Source organism: Asterias amurensis, chromosome 10, assembly GCF_032118995.1.
Source record: "Asterias amurensis chromosome 10, ASM3211899v1".
Lineage (NCBI taxonomy): Eukaryota > Metazoa > Echinodermata > Asteroidea > Forcipulatida > Asteriidae > Asterias > Asterias amurensis.
In genome coordinates, this window is record NC_092657.1 from 7,383,560 (window position 1) to 7,396,787 (window position 13,228).

General features: G+C 38.0%; 1 protein-coding gene across 1 annotated transcript in view; it reads left to right on the top strand.

Moving 5' to 3' along the window:
• The first annotated feature begins 228 nt into the window (after window positions 1-228).
• LOC139943092 (DNA-directed RNA polymerase III subunit RPC2-like) overlaps window positions 229-13,228 on the top strand; it is a 38,832-nt gene continuing 25,832 nt past the window's right edge. The window contains exons 1-13 of the mRNA XM_071939907.1: window positions 229-454; window positions 2,450-2,539; window positions 3,663-3,727; window positions 4,991-5,167; window positions 5,383-5,592; window positions 6,632-6,713; window positions 7,337-7,486; window positions 8,511-8,627; window positions 9,192-9,329; window positions 9,583-9,744; window positions 10,107-10,217; window positions 11,015-11,104; window positions 12,946-13,108. Of these exons, the coding sequence (XP_071796008.1) occupies window positions 374-454; window positions 2,450-2,539; window positions 3,663-3,727; window positions 4,991-5,167; window positions 5,383-5,592; window positions 6,632-6,713; window positions 7,337-7,486; window positions 8,511-8,627; window positions 9,192-9,329; window positions 9,583-9,744; window positions 10,107-10,217; window positions 11,015-11,104; window positions 12,946-13,108 (1,636 nt within the window). The 5' untranslated portion in view covers window positions 229-373. The remainder of the gene's footprint in view (window positions 455-2,449; window positions 2,540-3,662; window positions 3,728-4,990; window positions 5,168-5,382; window positions 5,593-6,631; window positions 6,714-7,336; window positions 7,487-8,510; window positions 8,628-9,191; window positions 9,330-9,582; window positions 9,745-10,106; window positions 10,218-11,014; window positions 11,105-12,945; window positions 13,109-13,228) is intronic.

The following is a 13,228-nucleotide window of genomic DNA, read 5'->3' on the forward strand; positions in this document are numbered from 1 at the left end:
CGGATTGATACACTTAGTAAAAGTTATTTATTTACAAATCTCTTCTTTAACCTTAACTTTAACAAAATATTTGTTAAAGTGCTCTGTTAAAATTCCAATTCTTAACTTAGATAAAATTTAATCTACTTCTTGTAATTATTTTAAAAATAAGACACTTATTCAATATGTCTAATAACTTAATTTTGTTAAGGCTGTCTTTAATAAAGATGGCTGCGCCCGTAACGAGAGCATGATTTACAGTACAGTCATAGAGCTATATAATAAGACCTTTTCTTTTATATAGTTCTATATATTAGTTCTTTTATATAGCTCTATGAGTACAGTCGATGACGACATTCTCTATTTCTAGGATTCATTTGATGCAGAAATCATAATGGGGGTAGAGAAAGAAGATTCACAGCCTTCAGGCAACATTGACAAGGCACATCTAGCGGCACCTATAAAAACAGTGGAGGTAAATCATGATTCATGGAGGTTGTTGAGCTCGTGTGGGCCAATGCAATGGCCCATCATGAATGATCCCTGATGGATTGTGGACATGCATGACAATTGACATGGTGACTGATGATGATGATGGGATAGCCCTGCCTGGTAGGACGTCGGTCAGTGCTACTGCACTGACGTCGAGGGTATAAAGGTTCTTTACAATGCAAACACAAATTTGACTAATTATTTTTTACCTGATTTGAAAATTCCGTTCATGTACTTTTTTTTGTCCCTTCATTTTCAATAAGTTCACACCTGACAATTAATAATTGCCGAAAATAAGCCAATTTTGGAATCACAAATCTCTTCTTCTTTTTTCTTCTTTTTTATCTTGGTTCCCAGACGCGTGTCTATATGTTTTGTACACAAAGCACGGATCGGGTATTTTTTCTTTCTAGGGAAAACATGTGCAGATAATTCTCCATGTTTGTCCTGGGGAAAAAAAAAATAAGCGCACGATCGTCACGTGTCGTGACTTCGCGATGCTTTCGGCAGTTCGGGGACAATCAGTGTAGTGGTAAAACGGAGTGGTTGGGGACTTAATTACGGTAAGAATTTATCATTTTTTAAAAATTTTGAGAATGCAGAGTGGATTCTCTGGTCGTCCCCGGGGACAATGAGATATCAAAGGACACATAGAGCCTAATTTTGGCAAGATTAAACAAAAAAAATGGAAGATTTGTGATTCCCAAATTCATTGAACCATCATCGTTCATGGTGTGAGAGATATAAACCTATGAGGTTACGGGAGACGATAGCGGAACAAAAGCGAAATATTTCTAGGACTAAAATCACTTTCAAACTGTTAGTGTTAACAAAATTGTAGTTTTAATTGTAACAATTTTACATTTAAAACTACAATTTTTACAACAGTTTGAAAGTGATTTTATGTGCATATGACTCTTGTGCATATATTTAACGATTGAGTTATGTTCAAATGTTCTGTTAATAAAGTGCATTTAAAAATTGTTGTTGTGAGTTGTTGTGAGGGGTCGTGAGTTGTCGGTATTTAGTGCGACCCCTAAAAATTTTGACATTATCGGGCGTACTAACAATTACAAAATTAAAGGCAGTGGATGCTATTGGTAATTACTCAAAATAATTATTAGCATAAAACCTAACTTGGTACCGAGTAATGGGCAGAGGTTGATAGTATAAAACATTGTGAGAAACGGCTCCCTCTACATACATGTACTCTGATTCTTCTGAAGTAATGTAGTTTTCGAGCAAGATGTAATTTTCCACAAAGTTGATTTGGAGACCTCACATTTAGAGTTTGAGGTCTCGTAATCATGCCTCTGAAAGCACACAACTTTTTGTGACAAGGGTGCTTTTTTCTTTCATTATTATCTTGCAACTTCGACAACCGATTGAGATCAAATTTTCACAGCTTTTTTTTTTTTTTGCATATGTTGAGACACACCAACTGTGAAGAGTAGTCTTTGACAATAACCATTAGTGTCCACTGTCTTTATAATATGTAAATAAGACACCATTTTTACCTAGTTTCCCATTGGAAATGAATACCGAAATCAATTATGTCAAATTTATTATGTCTGAAATGCTCTTGATTAATAAATCAGGAGCAGTTTCCTCGCCCTTTTAATCAGTAAGAAACTGACAGACTCAAAACGTCCCTCTGCCATGTTTAAATGAGCATAACTCCCCATTCTATAAGCTATTGAAATGAAATAAACACCATTGGGTTGCTTTTGCTATCCTCTTTCCAATGTATAAAACTTGTTGGGGTTGTCTAGAAAAATGCAAAAAGTGCTGGACTCCCTAATTATAGTTTAGAAACGTTTGTTTGAAATATACATTCTTTCATGTACATTGGGTTAAGTCAACATGTTTCCATTGTCAGTTCAATCTCTCAGGTTTTGTTTGAATATTGTTTAACTTTTTGGTCAAATTTGAAGACTCCAAAACCTAAGTTTTACTTGTTTTGTTGGTCCTGTTGCAGGAGAAATGGAAGTTACTACCAGCCTTTCTGAAGGTTCGGGGTTTGGTGAGACAGCATATTGACTCCTTCAATTACTTCATCAATATTGAGGTAAAATAAACAGTCAATAACTGACCATCCTGTGTATTTATATTATTTGTCTTTATTGTACATTCATAAATACCTAAGACAGTTTATCCACTCTGATTGGTCAAGAGGGCATCATGTTGGTGTGTTTGAACGGATGATATACATAACACCAGTAAACAGTGTTGAAACATGGGCGTGACACGCAAGCTTGCACCTGTGCTTATAAGACAGTTTCTTCATTCCTATTGGTCTAGAGCAACGGCTGGAACAGTTGTGCCACATCACAGCAATCTCCTTATAAGGAGTTGTTTACCCGAAGGCCTCGCCATTTCATAGCTGGAGGGGTGTTGTGTTGAAAGATTTCATTGAACAATTATAATTTTTGAATTTATTTTACTTTGTGACCAAAAAGTGTTGATGTTTTTGACCATATCCGTAAAATTATCAAGAACCAGGCCTCGGCGAGTTTAAACCACTAATTGAAAACCTCTTCACCACACATTGATTCCCTTGGGTTTTTTTTTTTTGGGGGGGGGGGGTGTGCGTTTATTGCACTTGTGACCTGTCTCATTTTGATCTTTGTTTGATCTGTTATTAATCTATTGATTGATTAAATAATTACTGATTTACTTTCTATCTTTTATTTTTTGTTTTGTATAAGGCATACCAGCCTACAACATGTATAAGCTTTTGCCTTTGTGGGTCATACCTCCATACAGTTTCAGTCTATTCAGTAAAGATTTTCATTTTACTGATTCCAATACATTATGTATGTTACATTTACAACCAGCTCATCACATTCTCTATTGTTGTCGCTGATCTACATATTAAAAAGAGAAAACCAGCTGTGATGAGTTGCCAGTCTGATGAAGCCACTAGTGTAATGGTGAAATGGCCCCCACGAGTTTGTTCTCGACTTTCATCCATTTGGAAGTAAAATGAGCATCTTTACTGAAGTTTTAAATAAACATTCCCAATGAATGGATTCAAGAGTTTCAGTCTCTGTTAACTAATCAAGTTGTTTGTTTTGATTTATGTGTGTAAACAAACATTGATTGATTGATTAATTTCAGTACATTCATGTGATTTTTATTTGAGAGTATTTGTAATATTTGTTTTTGTATCCTCTTTGTTTGGTTGTTAGATCAAGAAGATAATGATGGCCAATGAGAAGATAGTGAGTGATGCAGATCCTAACTTCTATATGAAGTGAGTTTTATCTCTAGATGTTGTGCTGGAATAATGAGTGTACCCTATTGATCTGAGACCCATAATCAGCTGAGTGATGATGGGTCTCAAGTATTGTCTCAAATCAACAAGTTGCACTTCTCAAGTTCTCAGCCTTGGTCTTGTTTACAATGTGATGCTTGTGATCTCAATATATAACTGGTTTGGACCAAGACATGGTTAGCTTTAACGCTTTTGTTGATGTTGCTGATGACAGGAAGATTAGCAGAGTATGTGTGTTTAGATTTCAAACCAATCTTTGAGGGGAATTCATCTTGAGGGGCTTAGCTAAACTCAAACCTGTGTGCTTTGTTTTTGAAAGGGCATGGCATGAGGAAATTGTAAATTTCCACTGAAGCTTTTCAAGGGCACCAAGGCAATGACCAGGGGGGGCATGGATGCAATCGTCTTTATTGCCTTCGTGAAGTATGCCTGTAAACTACATTGTATATCAGAACGATATCATACCCTACGTATGTTCTTACTTCCCTAAAGCTGTTCTGTGTCCCATATCCAACTCGGGCCTGAAGAAGAGCTATTTGTCATACCCAAAGAGTGAAATGTGCAATTATGATTGGCTTTTCAACTACCTGATAAGTCTCGTATCATACTCCCTAAACATGTATCAGTAACCCTTAAAGCGTTGTGTTCATTGCGCATTAGTATAGTTGCAAAGCAACTTTGTAAGTTGGCGTTTTAGTGTCGGGTAAACAAGTCGGTTCCTACGTTGAAATGTAGGTGGCAACCTTCACAAAATTGAAACAAAGCGTTTCAATGCGATTCCCGAAGAATACAAAGGGCAAAAGATAAAGCGAAGAGAGCACTGGAGTGTCTCTTGTTTTGATAAAAACGTTATTAGTTTGAGTTTAGGGTGTGATATGGACTACATCTAGTCTCAGAGTGTGTATCAGGCGACGATCCAGCCCAAGCCTGATACAGGCCTGTGTGCTTCGTTTGTGAAAAGGCAAGGGCACCAAGGCATTTTCTCTTTGGTAAAGGTCACTCTATGAGGAAATTGTGAATTTCTACTGTGAGCATTTCAAGGGCACCAAGGCAATGACCAGGGAGCACGGAGGCAATTGCCTTTGTTGCCTCTGTGAAGAATCAGGCTTGCTGATACAAACTCCGAGACTAGATGTAGTCTGTATCACACCCAACCTCACCTAATAACTTGTAGTATTCCACAAGCAAGCATGTGACGGATTGGGAACAAGACTTTATAACACATGACTATTTTGATTGCAGATATCTGAATATCTATATTGGAACACCAGATGTAGAGGAGAGTTTCAACATTACCAAACCAATCTCCCCTCATGAATGCCGTCTACGTGATATGACGTACTCCGCACCAATTACTGTAGATGTAGAGTATACGCGAGGCTCACAGAGGGTCATCAGGAATAACTTACCTATAGGAAGGTCAGTACAATCATTTACATTCCAGCTCCTTATAATAGCCACTAGGTGGTGTAGGTCACCAAGTCATAGTTTGTCAAACCTTATGTAATAGGCGCTTATTTTCTCTCAGTTTACCTGAATACTGCTACTTCTTAACACATTAGGAAATTTATCACTTACAATGTTGTGACTACCCCTACATGTTACATACTAATGTACTATTTGTTCTTTTACAGGATGCCTATTATGTTACGAAGTTCCAACTGTGTCTTGAATGGGAAGAGTCCAGCAGAGTTAGCCAAGTTAAATGAATGTCCTTTAGATCCAGGAGGTTACTTCATATGTAAAGGTGTTGAGAAAGTCATCTTGATTCAAGAGCAGCTGTCAAAGAATAGAATGATTGTTGAATCTAGTAAGAAGGGGAGTGTAACCTGCAATGTTACAAGGTACTGCTAACTTACTAGTCAATACATGCCTATATGCAACCCTACATAGGTAGAATGCATGTATGCTTCGTTTTTGAAAGGGCAAGGGCACCAAGGCATTTTCTCCTTGGTAAATACTGTAGCATTTGAAGGACACCAAGGCAATGACCAGGGGGCATGAAGGCAATCCCCTTTGTTGCCTCCGTGGAGTATTAGGTCTGAGGTAGCCTCAACACTATCTGTATGACATGTATGAGGCATCACGTTAGAACCTTTAGATGTTGGAGTCAAACTGCACCATCATGGATGAGGGTACATTATGCATTTGTTGCACGCTGTGACAGGGTTCATGGTGTTTTGTAAACATGAGGGGGAAAATGACACCCGAGGTGAAGCCGAGGGTGTACAAAACCCATGGCCCCTGCCACAGTGTGCAACAATTGTTTTGTTATACCTTGATAACATTATTTTAAGTATTCTTCTCGAAGTTCTGTTATCACTTTCAAATACTACAGAGTTTACATAGCAGATGAACAGTTGTTCAAACAAGAAACAATTCTTCACTGTTGCGTCAAATCAGCAGGCGTGTTTCGTACACAGCTCTGGAAATTGACCAACGGTGGGAAAGATCAAGGTGAACAACACTCATGTTCCCATCTGCTCTATGCAGCCATGGTACATGCGTTTTTGTATCACATCACATGATTGGTTCTCGACCAATGAAACTTTACATTTTGTAACCAATGTATAACAAGTATGGTTAATGATACATGTAGTTCATGACAATACTAGAACATTATGACCAGGGAGTCAAATTATGGATCATTCATGTACGTCAGCCTGTAGACCGCGGAAAGCAGCACTCCAAAAACATTGAGATAATTTCACTGTGGTACAGATGTGTGTCCATATTGCATGCACAAATCTTCAGTCCATATTAATGGTGTGTAAATAAATTAGCAGCAGGTTTTTGCATGACACAGTGTGCCAGTGAATGTTTGTTTCATCGGTAAACAGAAAGTTAATTAACGATTCTTTCACTGTTATTTTGTTGTTTCAGTTCAACTCATGAAAAGAAGAGTCGTACCAACGTTATCCTGAAGAAAGGGCGACACTATCTGAAGCATAACACAATGTCTGAGGTAGGTCACATTCTCTTTTCATCTGCTGTCCTTTTGCTTGGCTTACTTTCTGGTCAATTCAATATATCCACTTACTCATTAGACAGAATAGTGACTTGGGTTTGGCTGGCTTTAGTTTATGACTTTAGATTCAGATTCTCAGTCTTGTGACTAAGGCCATGTCTGATTGGGTGTTGTTTTGCTAAGGGGCAGGGTGTTGCACTGCGCAATTAAACACTGCGTGATCTTAGTTGTTCTTCCACAATTCTTACCACTTGTTGTGAAATATACTGTATGAAGAGAATTTATGTCTATTGGTTAAATGGGTAAGTTCGAAGTAGTGTGCCGTTCAAAAATTTGCTCCCGAACTATCCTGCGCAAACTTCAAAAGCATGCCAGGTAAAAAGGTAAGCTACATAAAATAATGGCATACCGCGCAAACAAATGGCCATGTGCCCAATAGTGTAATGTTTGAACACTAATTACAAAAATTTGACTGGCGTTTTTGTGGAGAACTCTTGACATTGTTATCTCCAGCAATTATTTTAAGTAATTACCAATAGTGTCCACACTGCCTTTAACCAAGTGATGACCTACATGTAGTTGATATTTTCTTGAATAACGATATGATGTGGATATTACAGGATATTCCGATTGTAGCAGTATTTAAAGCTATGGGAATGGAGAGTGATCAGGAGATAGTACAGGTTATTGGAGTTGAAGACAGTATTATGTCAATATTTGCACCCAACCTTGAAGAGTGTCATAAACTACAGATCTACACACAAACACAGGTTAGTTCAAACCAATAATATCTTATTATTTCAATTGATTCTCATCACCTTAAATTTTGAACAAATATTTTCCTGTTTTTTGTAAATTACTTTACATTTATAACTATGAGCAAGTTCGTATGTGCACATTTAGTCGACCTGTGATTGACCACTATTACCAGCAACGTTCATGCGCAGTGACGCACTCACTTAAACGACTTGTTTGAAAGTCTAGTCAACCATCGTACCGTGGTACATGTATTCAACACTCCATCACCTTCCACCTTTTTGTCATAGTGTCACTGGTTCCCTTGTGTTCTTTACACACATTAGAATGGAACACGGGAAAAAACAATGGTCATGAGGGTGGTTCCAAATTGTTGACCATAGTAGTCAACCATTGGTCGGCCAGCCTGGGTTCAAGTCAAAATAGTCAACCTTTAGTTAACCATGGTGCACACCCGAACTTGCTCTAATACAAAAATAATAATAAAAAAGTATTTATATAGCACCATAAGCGAGGCCTCAAAGTGCTTAACACAAAATAAAAATACGTTTACGAATGTACCACAAAGAAGAAAAAAAGATTATTAAAATTAAACAAAACCACAAGGAGCAAAAAAATATATAAAATTAGATACTCATTCAAAAATAACCTAAGTAAATAAATAACAGGAAAAAAATCTGGAGGTTAGAGGTTGCCAGCACCTCACCCATACGTCGATATCCTCAGCAACTGGCATACATTGTACATAACAAAAAAATGCATACATATTGATAACAAGCAGAGCTAAAATCAACACAACAGTTAGAGAATGGCAGTATTAGCTGCAACTGTTGATAAGCCTGTACTTCAACACAGTGTTGACTATTTCATTCTTTGGCTCTAGTGAAGACGGACTTTATTCAGCTCCTATGCTGTTTGGCAACAGCAATATTATACAAGTATAACAATACAATATGTTTTTGACTAGATTTAGTCATGCCATAACTCTCTTATCACAAACCTAGTGAGTCCATTTATTGGTTTTGTTATTTTGTGCAGGCTTTAAAGTTCATTGGAAGTAAAGTGCGTCAGAGACGAATGTGGGGTGGATCTAAGAAGAGTAAGACTGATGAAGCTAGAGAAATCTTAGCAACTACCGTACTAGCACATGTTCCTGTAAGTCTGTATTCAGGTCTCTTGATATCGGTCTGCAGACCATTGCTTACCTAAGATGCCTAAGTCTTATTGTTTCTTTGAAAGTAATAATAATTTAATAGATGTAAATTTGCATGGGGGATAAAGAACATTAATTTTGGTTTTACGCAACAATGTGTGTAAGCACTGTATACTCAGTACTTTCCCAAGCTCTGTGAAAGGCATATTATTCTGGTGAGATTTGGACCCCTGCCCCAATAATATTGGTTTCTCATGTAGCGCTCAAATCCGTCACTTAGTGACGCTCGTGGCCCCTTCAACAAAGTTAACCCAAGTCACTGGGCTGAACCCATACTCGCTTTGGTAAATGAACATTCTCCGTTTGTGCCCCCAAACTTTGGAATGATCTCTCCACAAATAAACAGGATTCCGGGACTGAGAGCACGTTGATAACCAACCTATTTGTTTTACGATTCCTTCTTTCTTTCTTGTTCATTCCTATTATTCTTATGTAAAACACTCTGTATGAAGCACTATATAAGTGTTGTATGTGCATTATTATTACTTCTTTGTGTTTCTGTTCAGGTTGTTCAATTCAATTTCAAGCCTAAATGTATCTATCTGGCATTAATGGTGAGACGAGTGATACAAGCACAGGGAGATGTGTATAAAGTAGATGATAAGGATTACTATGGCAACAAGAGATTAGAGTTAGCCGGTCAGGTGAGTTTTAGTGACACACAATGTTACAATACTGTATGCCAGTTTGGAATAGCCTGCCCTTATTGGTTGTTATACATTAGAAAAGGGACATTTCACCCTCAAATTTGTCAGCTTTAATGTTTTTGTAGCATTGTGTGAACCTAAGGAAAAATTGTTTTCATATAAATACAATAAATATTTCTTCTCATTAACAAAAAATAAAAGTTTGAAAAATCATTTTGAGAGAATTAATTCTGTATTTTTATTTTCTCAGTTGATAGCCTTATTGTTTGAAGATCTATTCAAGAAGTTTAACAGTGAGTTAAAGAAGATTGCTGATCAGACCATTCCTAAGCCAAGAGCAGCTCAGTTTGATATCGTCAAACACATGAGACAAGATCAGATTACTAATGGACTCATCATTGCTATCTCAACGGTAAGATTATGTTGTTATACTTCTGGTTTGCGGTAACACCATGTGTGTATCTACACTTGCCAGGTACAGTTTGTTCTTGAGAGAACTGTCTTGTTATAATATTGTACTACCGCTGAGTAGATTTTCTGAAGTCGGGAGACTTCTCAGTTCTGAAAAGAACTGTCCTGCTTGTACTACTACTTGTACTTAAGCTTTAAGTGTATCATTTTTAACTTCACTACCGTGGAGTGAGTTCTCAATTGGTCTCAATGTTCTGACTAGCTTGAGCTAGTCATCGTCAGGAGATTAAAGAAATGTGAGTGAAGTGGGCCTATTTAAGAAGCCACTATTATCATTATTATTTATGTTTGAAACCTTGTCAGGGTAACTGGTCAGTAAAGAGATTCAAGATGGATAGAGCTGGAGTGACGCAAGTCTTGTCCAGATTGTCCTTTATTTCATGTCTTGGTATGATGACAAGGATCTCCAGTCAGGTAAGATTAACAACTTTATTGTCTTTAACATGAAGGGTGAGCACACTACGTGTGTATCTCTTTGTACACATGAGGTACTCCACTGGTTACTTCTTATGTACTTTACTCCCAACTGCCTAAATCTGCTTCACTTTGAACACACTTTAATTAGAACACCATATGTTCTTGTGGTCTCTTTGTGTTCCAGTTCCTCTTCAGCCCTTTTCTGTTTCTCCCATAGCTAGTTGACATTAACAGCCTTGTGATGAGCAACCCTCAGAGCAATTTGGTGTATGCTGGAGCTCTGTAGAGTTTCGCCATCTGGAGATAAAACCCAGCATTTGAAAATATGGAAACAATTGGTTGTAAGCTTCAAGATGACTCAACATTTACAATAAAGGGGGTTCCTACATTGTGCAATCACTCTCAACATGTACTTGTACTAGCAAAACGAAGAGCTGTTGGTTGTATATAACATTGTGAGAAATGAATTAATTTGAATTATCGTAGTTTTTGAGAAGGAAGTTATTTCTCACTAAAGTATTTGAATCTGAAAAAGACTTCAGGCCTGAAGCCTTGTTCAGGCATTTGAAAGTACACAAATTTGTGCAACAGTTTTTTTTTCTTTCATTATTGTCTGTCAACTTCATAACCAATTGAGCCCATATTTGTACAGATTTATTACTTTATGCACTTGTTGGGGGATACACCAAATGTGATTCTGGTCTTTGACATTTACCAAACGTGTCCAGTGCCTTTAAGTTAATTGATTGAATGACAAAGCTATTGATGATTCCATTCTTTCTTCTTTCTAACAGTTTGAGAAGACAAGGAAAGTGAGTGGACCTCGATCCCTGCAGCCATCACAATGGGGAATGTTATGTCCATCAGATACACCAGAAGGAGAAGTAAGATAATAACATCAAGTTATATTATATTTAGCCATTCAGTTAATCTGTAGTATTTGTAGTACCACTCATCTTCTTCTTTGTCCTTTCTAGTACAGCCTTCGTGGTTGACACTGCCAGACACACTGTGATAAGTGTGCACTGGGGTATTTTATGTGCGTTGATAGTTTTTATAACAACACACAGGACCTACAGCTTAACGACCCATCTGAAGGACGAGGCAATTGTTAAGTGTATTGCTCAGGGACACAGTGTTAAGACCAGGACTTGAACCCACACTCTGCTAATTAGAAACACCAGAGCTAGAGATTAGAAACACCAGAGCTTGAGATTAGAAACACCAGAGCTTGAGATTAGAAACACCAGAGCTTGAGATTAGAAACACCAGAGCTTGAGATTAGAAACACCAGAGCTTGAGATTAGAAACACCAGAGCTTGAGATTGGAAACACCAGAGCTTGAGATTAGAAACACCAGAGCTTGAGATTAGAAACACCGGAGCTTGAGATTAGAAACACCAGAGCTTGAGATTAGAAACACCAGAGCTTGAGATTGGAAACACCAGAGCTTGAGATTAGAAACACCAGAGCTTGAGATTAGAAACACCAGAGCTTGAGATTGGAAACACCAGAGCTTGAGATTAGAAACACCAGAGCTTGAGATTAGAAACACCAGAGCTTGAGATTAGAAACACCAGAGCTTGAGATTAGAAACACCAGAGCTTGAGATTAAAAACACCAGAGCTTGAGATTAGAAACACCAGAGCTTGAGATTAGAAACACCAGAGCTTGAGATTAGAAACACCAGAGCTTGAGATTAGAAACACCAGAGCTTGAGATTAGAAACACCAGAGCTTGAGATTAGAAACACCAGAGCTTGAGATTAGAAACACCAGAGCTTGAGATTAGAAACACCAGAGCTTGAGATTAGAAACACCAGAGCTTGAGATTAGAAACACCAGAGCTTGAGATTAGAAACACCAGAGCTTGAGATTAGAAACACCAGAGCTTGAGATTAGAAACACCAGAGCTTGAGATTGGAAACACCAGAGCTTGAGATTAGAAACACCAGAGCTTGAGATTAGAAACACCAGAGCTTGAGATTGGAAACACCAGAGCTTGAGATTAGAAACACCAGAGCTTGAGATTAGAAACACCAGAGCTTGAGATTAGAAACACCAGAGCTTGAGATTAGAAACACCAGAGCTTGAGATTAAAAACACCAGAGCTTGAGATTAGAAACACCAGAGCTTGAGATTAGAAACACCAGAGCTTGAGATTAGAAACACCAGAGCTTGAGATTAGAAACACCAGAGCTTGAGATTAGAAACACCAGAGCTTGAGATTAGAAACACCAGAGCTTGAGATTAGAAACACCAGAGCTTGAGATTAGAAACACCAGAGCTTGAGATTAGAAACACCAGAGCTTGAGATTAGAAACACCAGAGCTTGAGATTAGAAACACCAGAGCTTGAGATTAGAAACACCAGAGCTTGAGATTAGAAACACCAGAGCTTGAGATTAGAAACACCAGAGCTTGAGATTAGAAACACCAGAGCTTGAGATTAGAAACACCAGAGCTTGAGATTAGAAACACCGGAGCTTGAGATTAGAAACACCAGAGCTTGAGATTAGAAACACCAGAGCTTGAGCTCAGTGCTGTTAAACGCTCCGCATGACACCCCATCCAGGCTGCACATAAATGTCAATCAGTTTGATACATCTTTTAGAAAATTTCAGAATATTTTTGATAAGTCTTCTGCCACACCAAGTGTTGCAACAGCATCCCATGTAATTTGGATGTGAAGTTTTGATGTTTGATGTTTGCTGTATTGTGTTACAGGCATGTGGTCTTGTCAAGAACTTGGCATTAATGACACATATAACAACAGACATGGAGGAGGATCCTATCATTCAGCTTGCATTCAATCTAGGAGTAGAAGACATCAGTCTACTATCAGGAGAGGAACTTAGCTCACTTCATACATATCTGGTCTTCCTTAATGGTAAGGGGAACTTAATAATTCATGTGCATGTGTGGTTTTCCTTATATCCTGGTCACACATAGACACTGCTTCATGACGGCAAAAGTGCCAGAAAGCATGGCCAATAGGGGCCATTTGTTG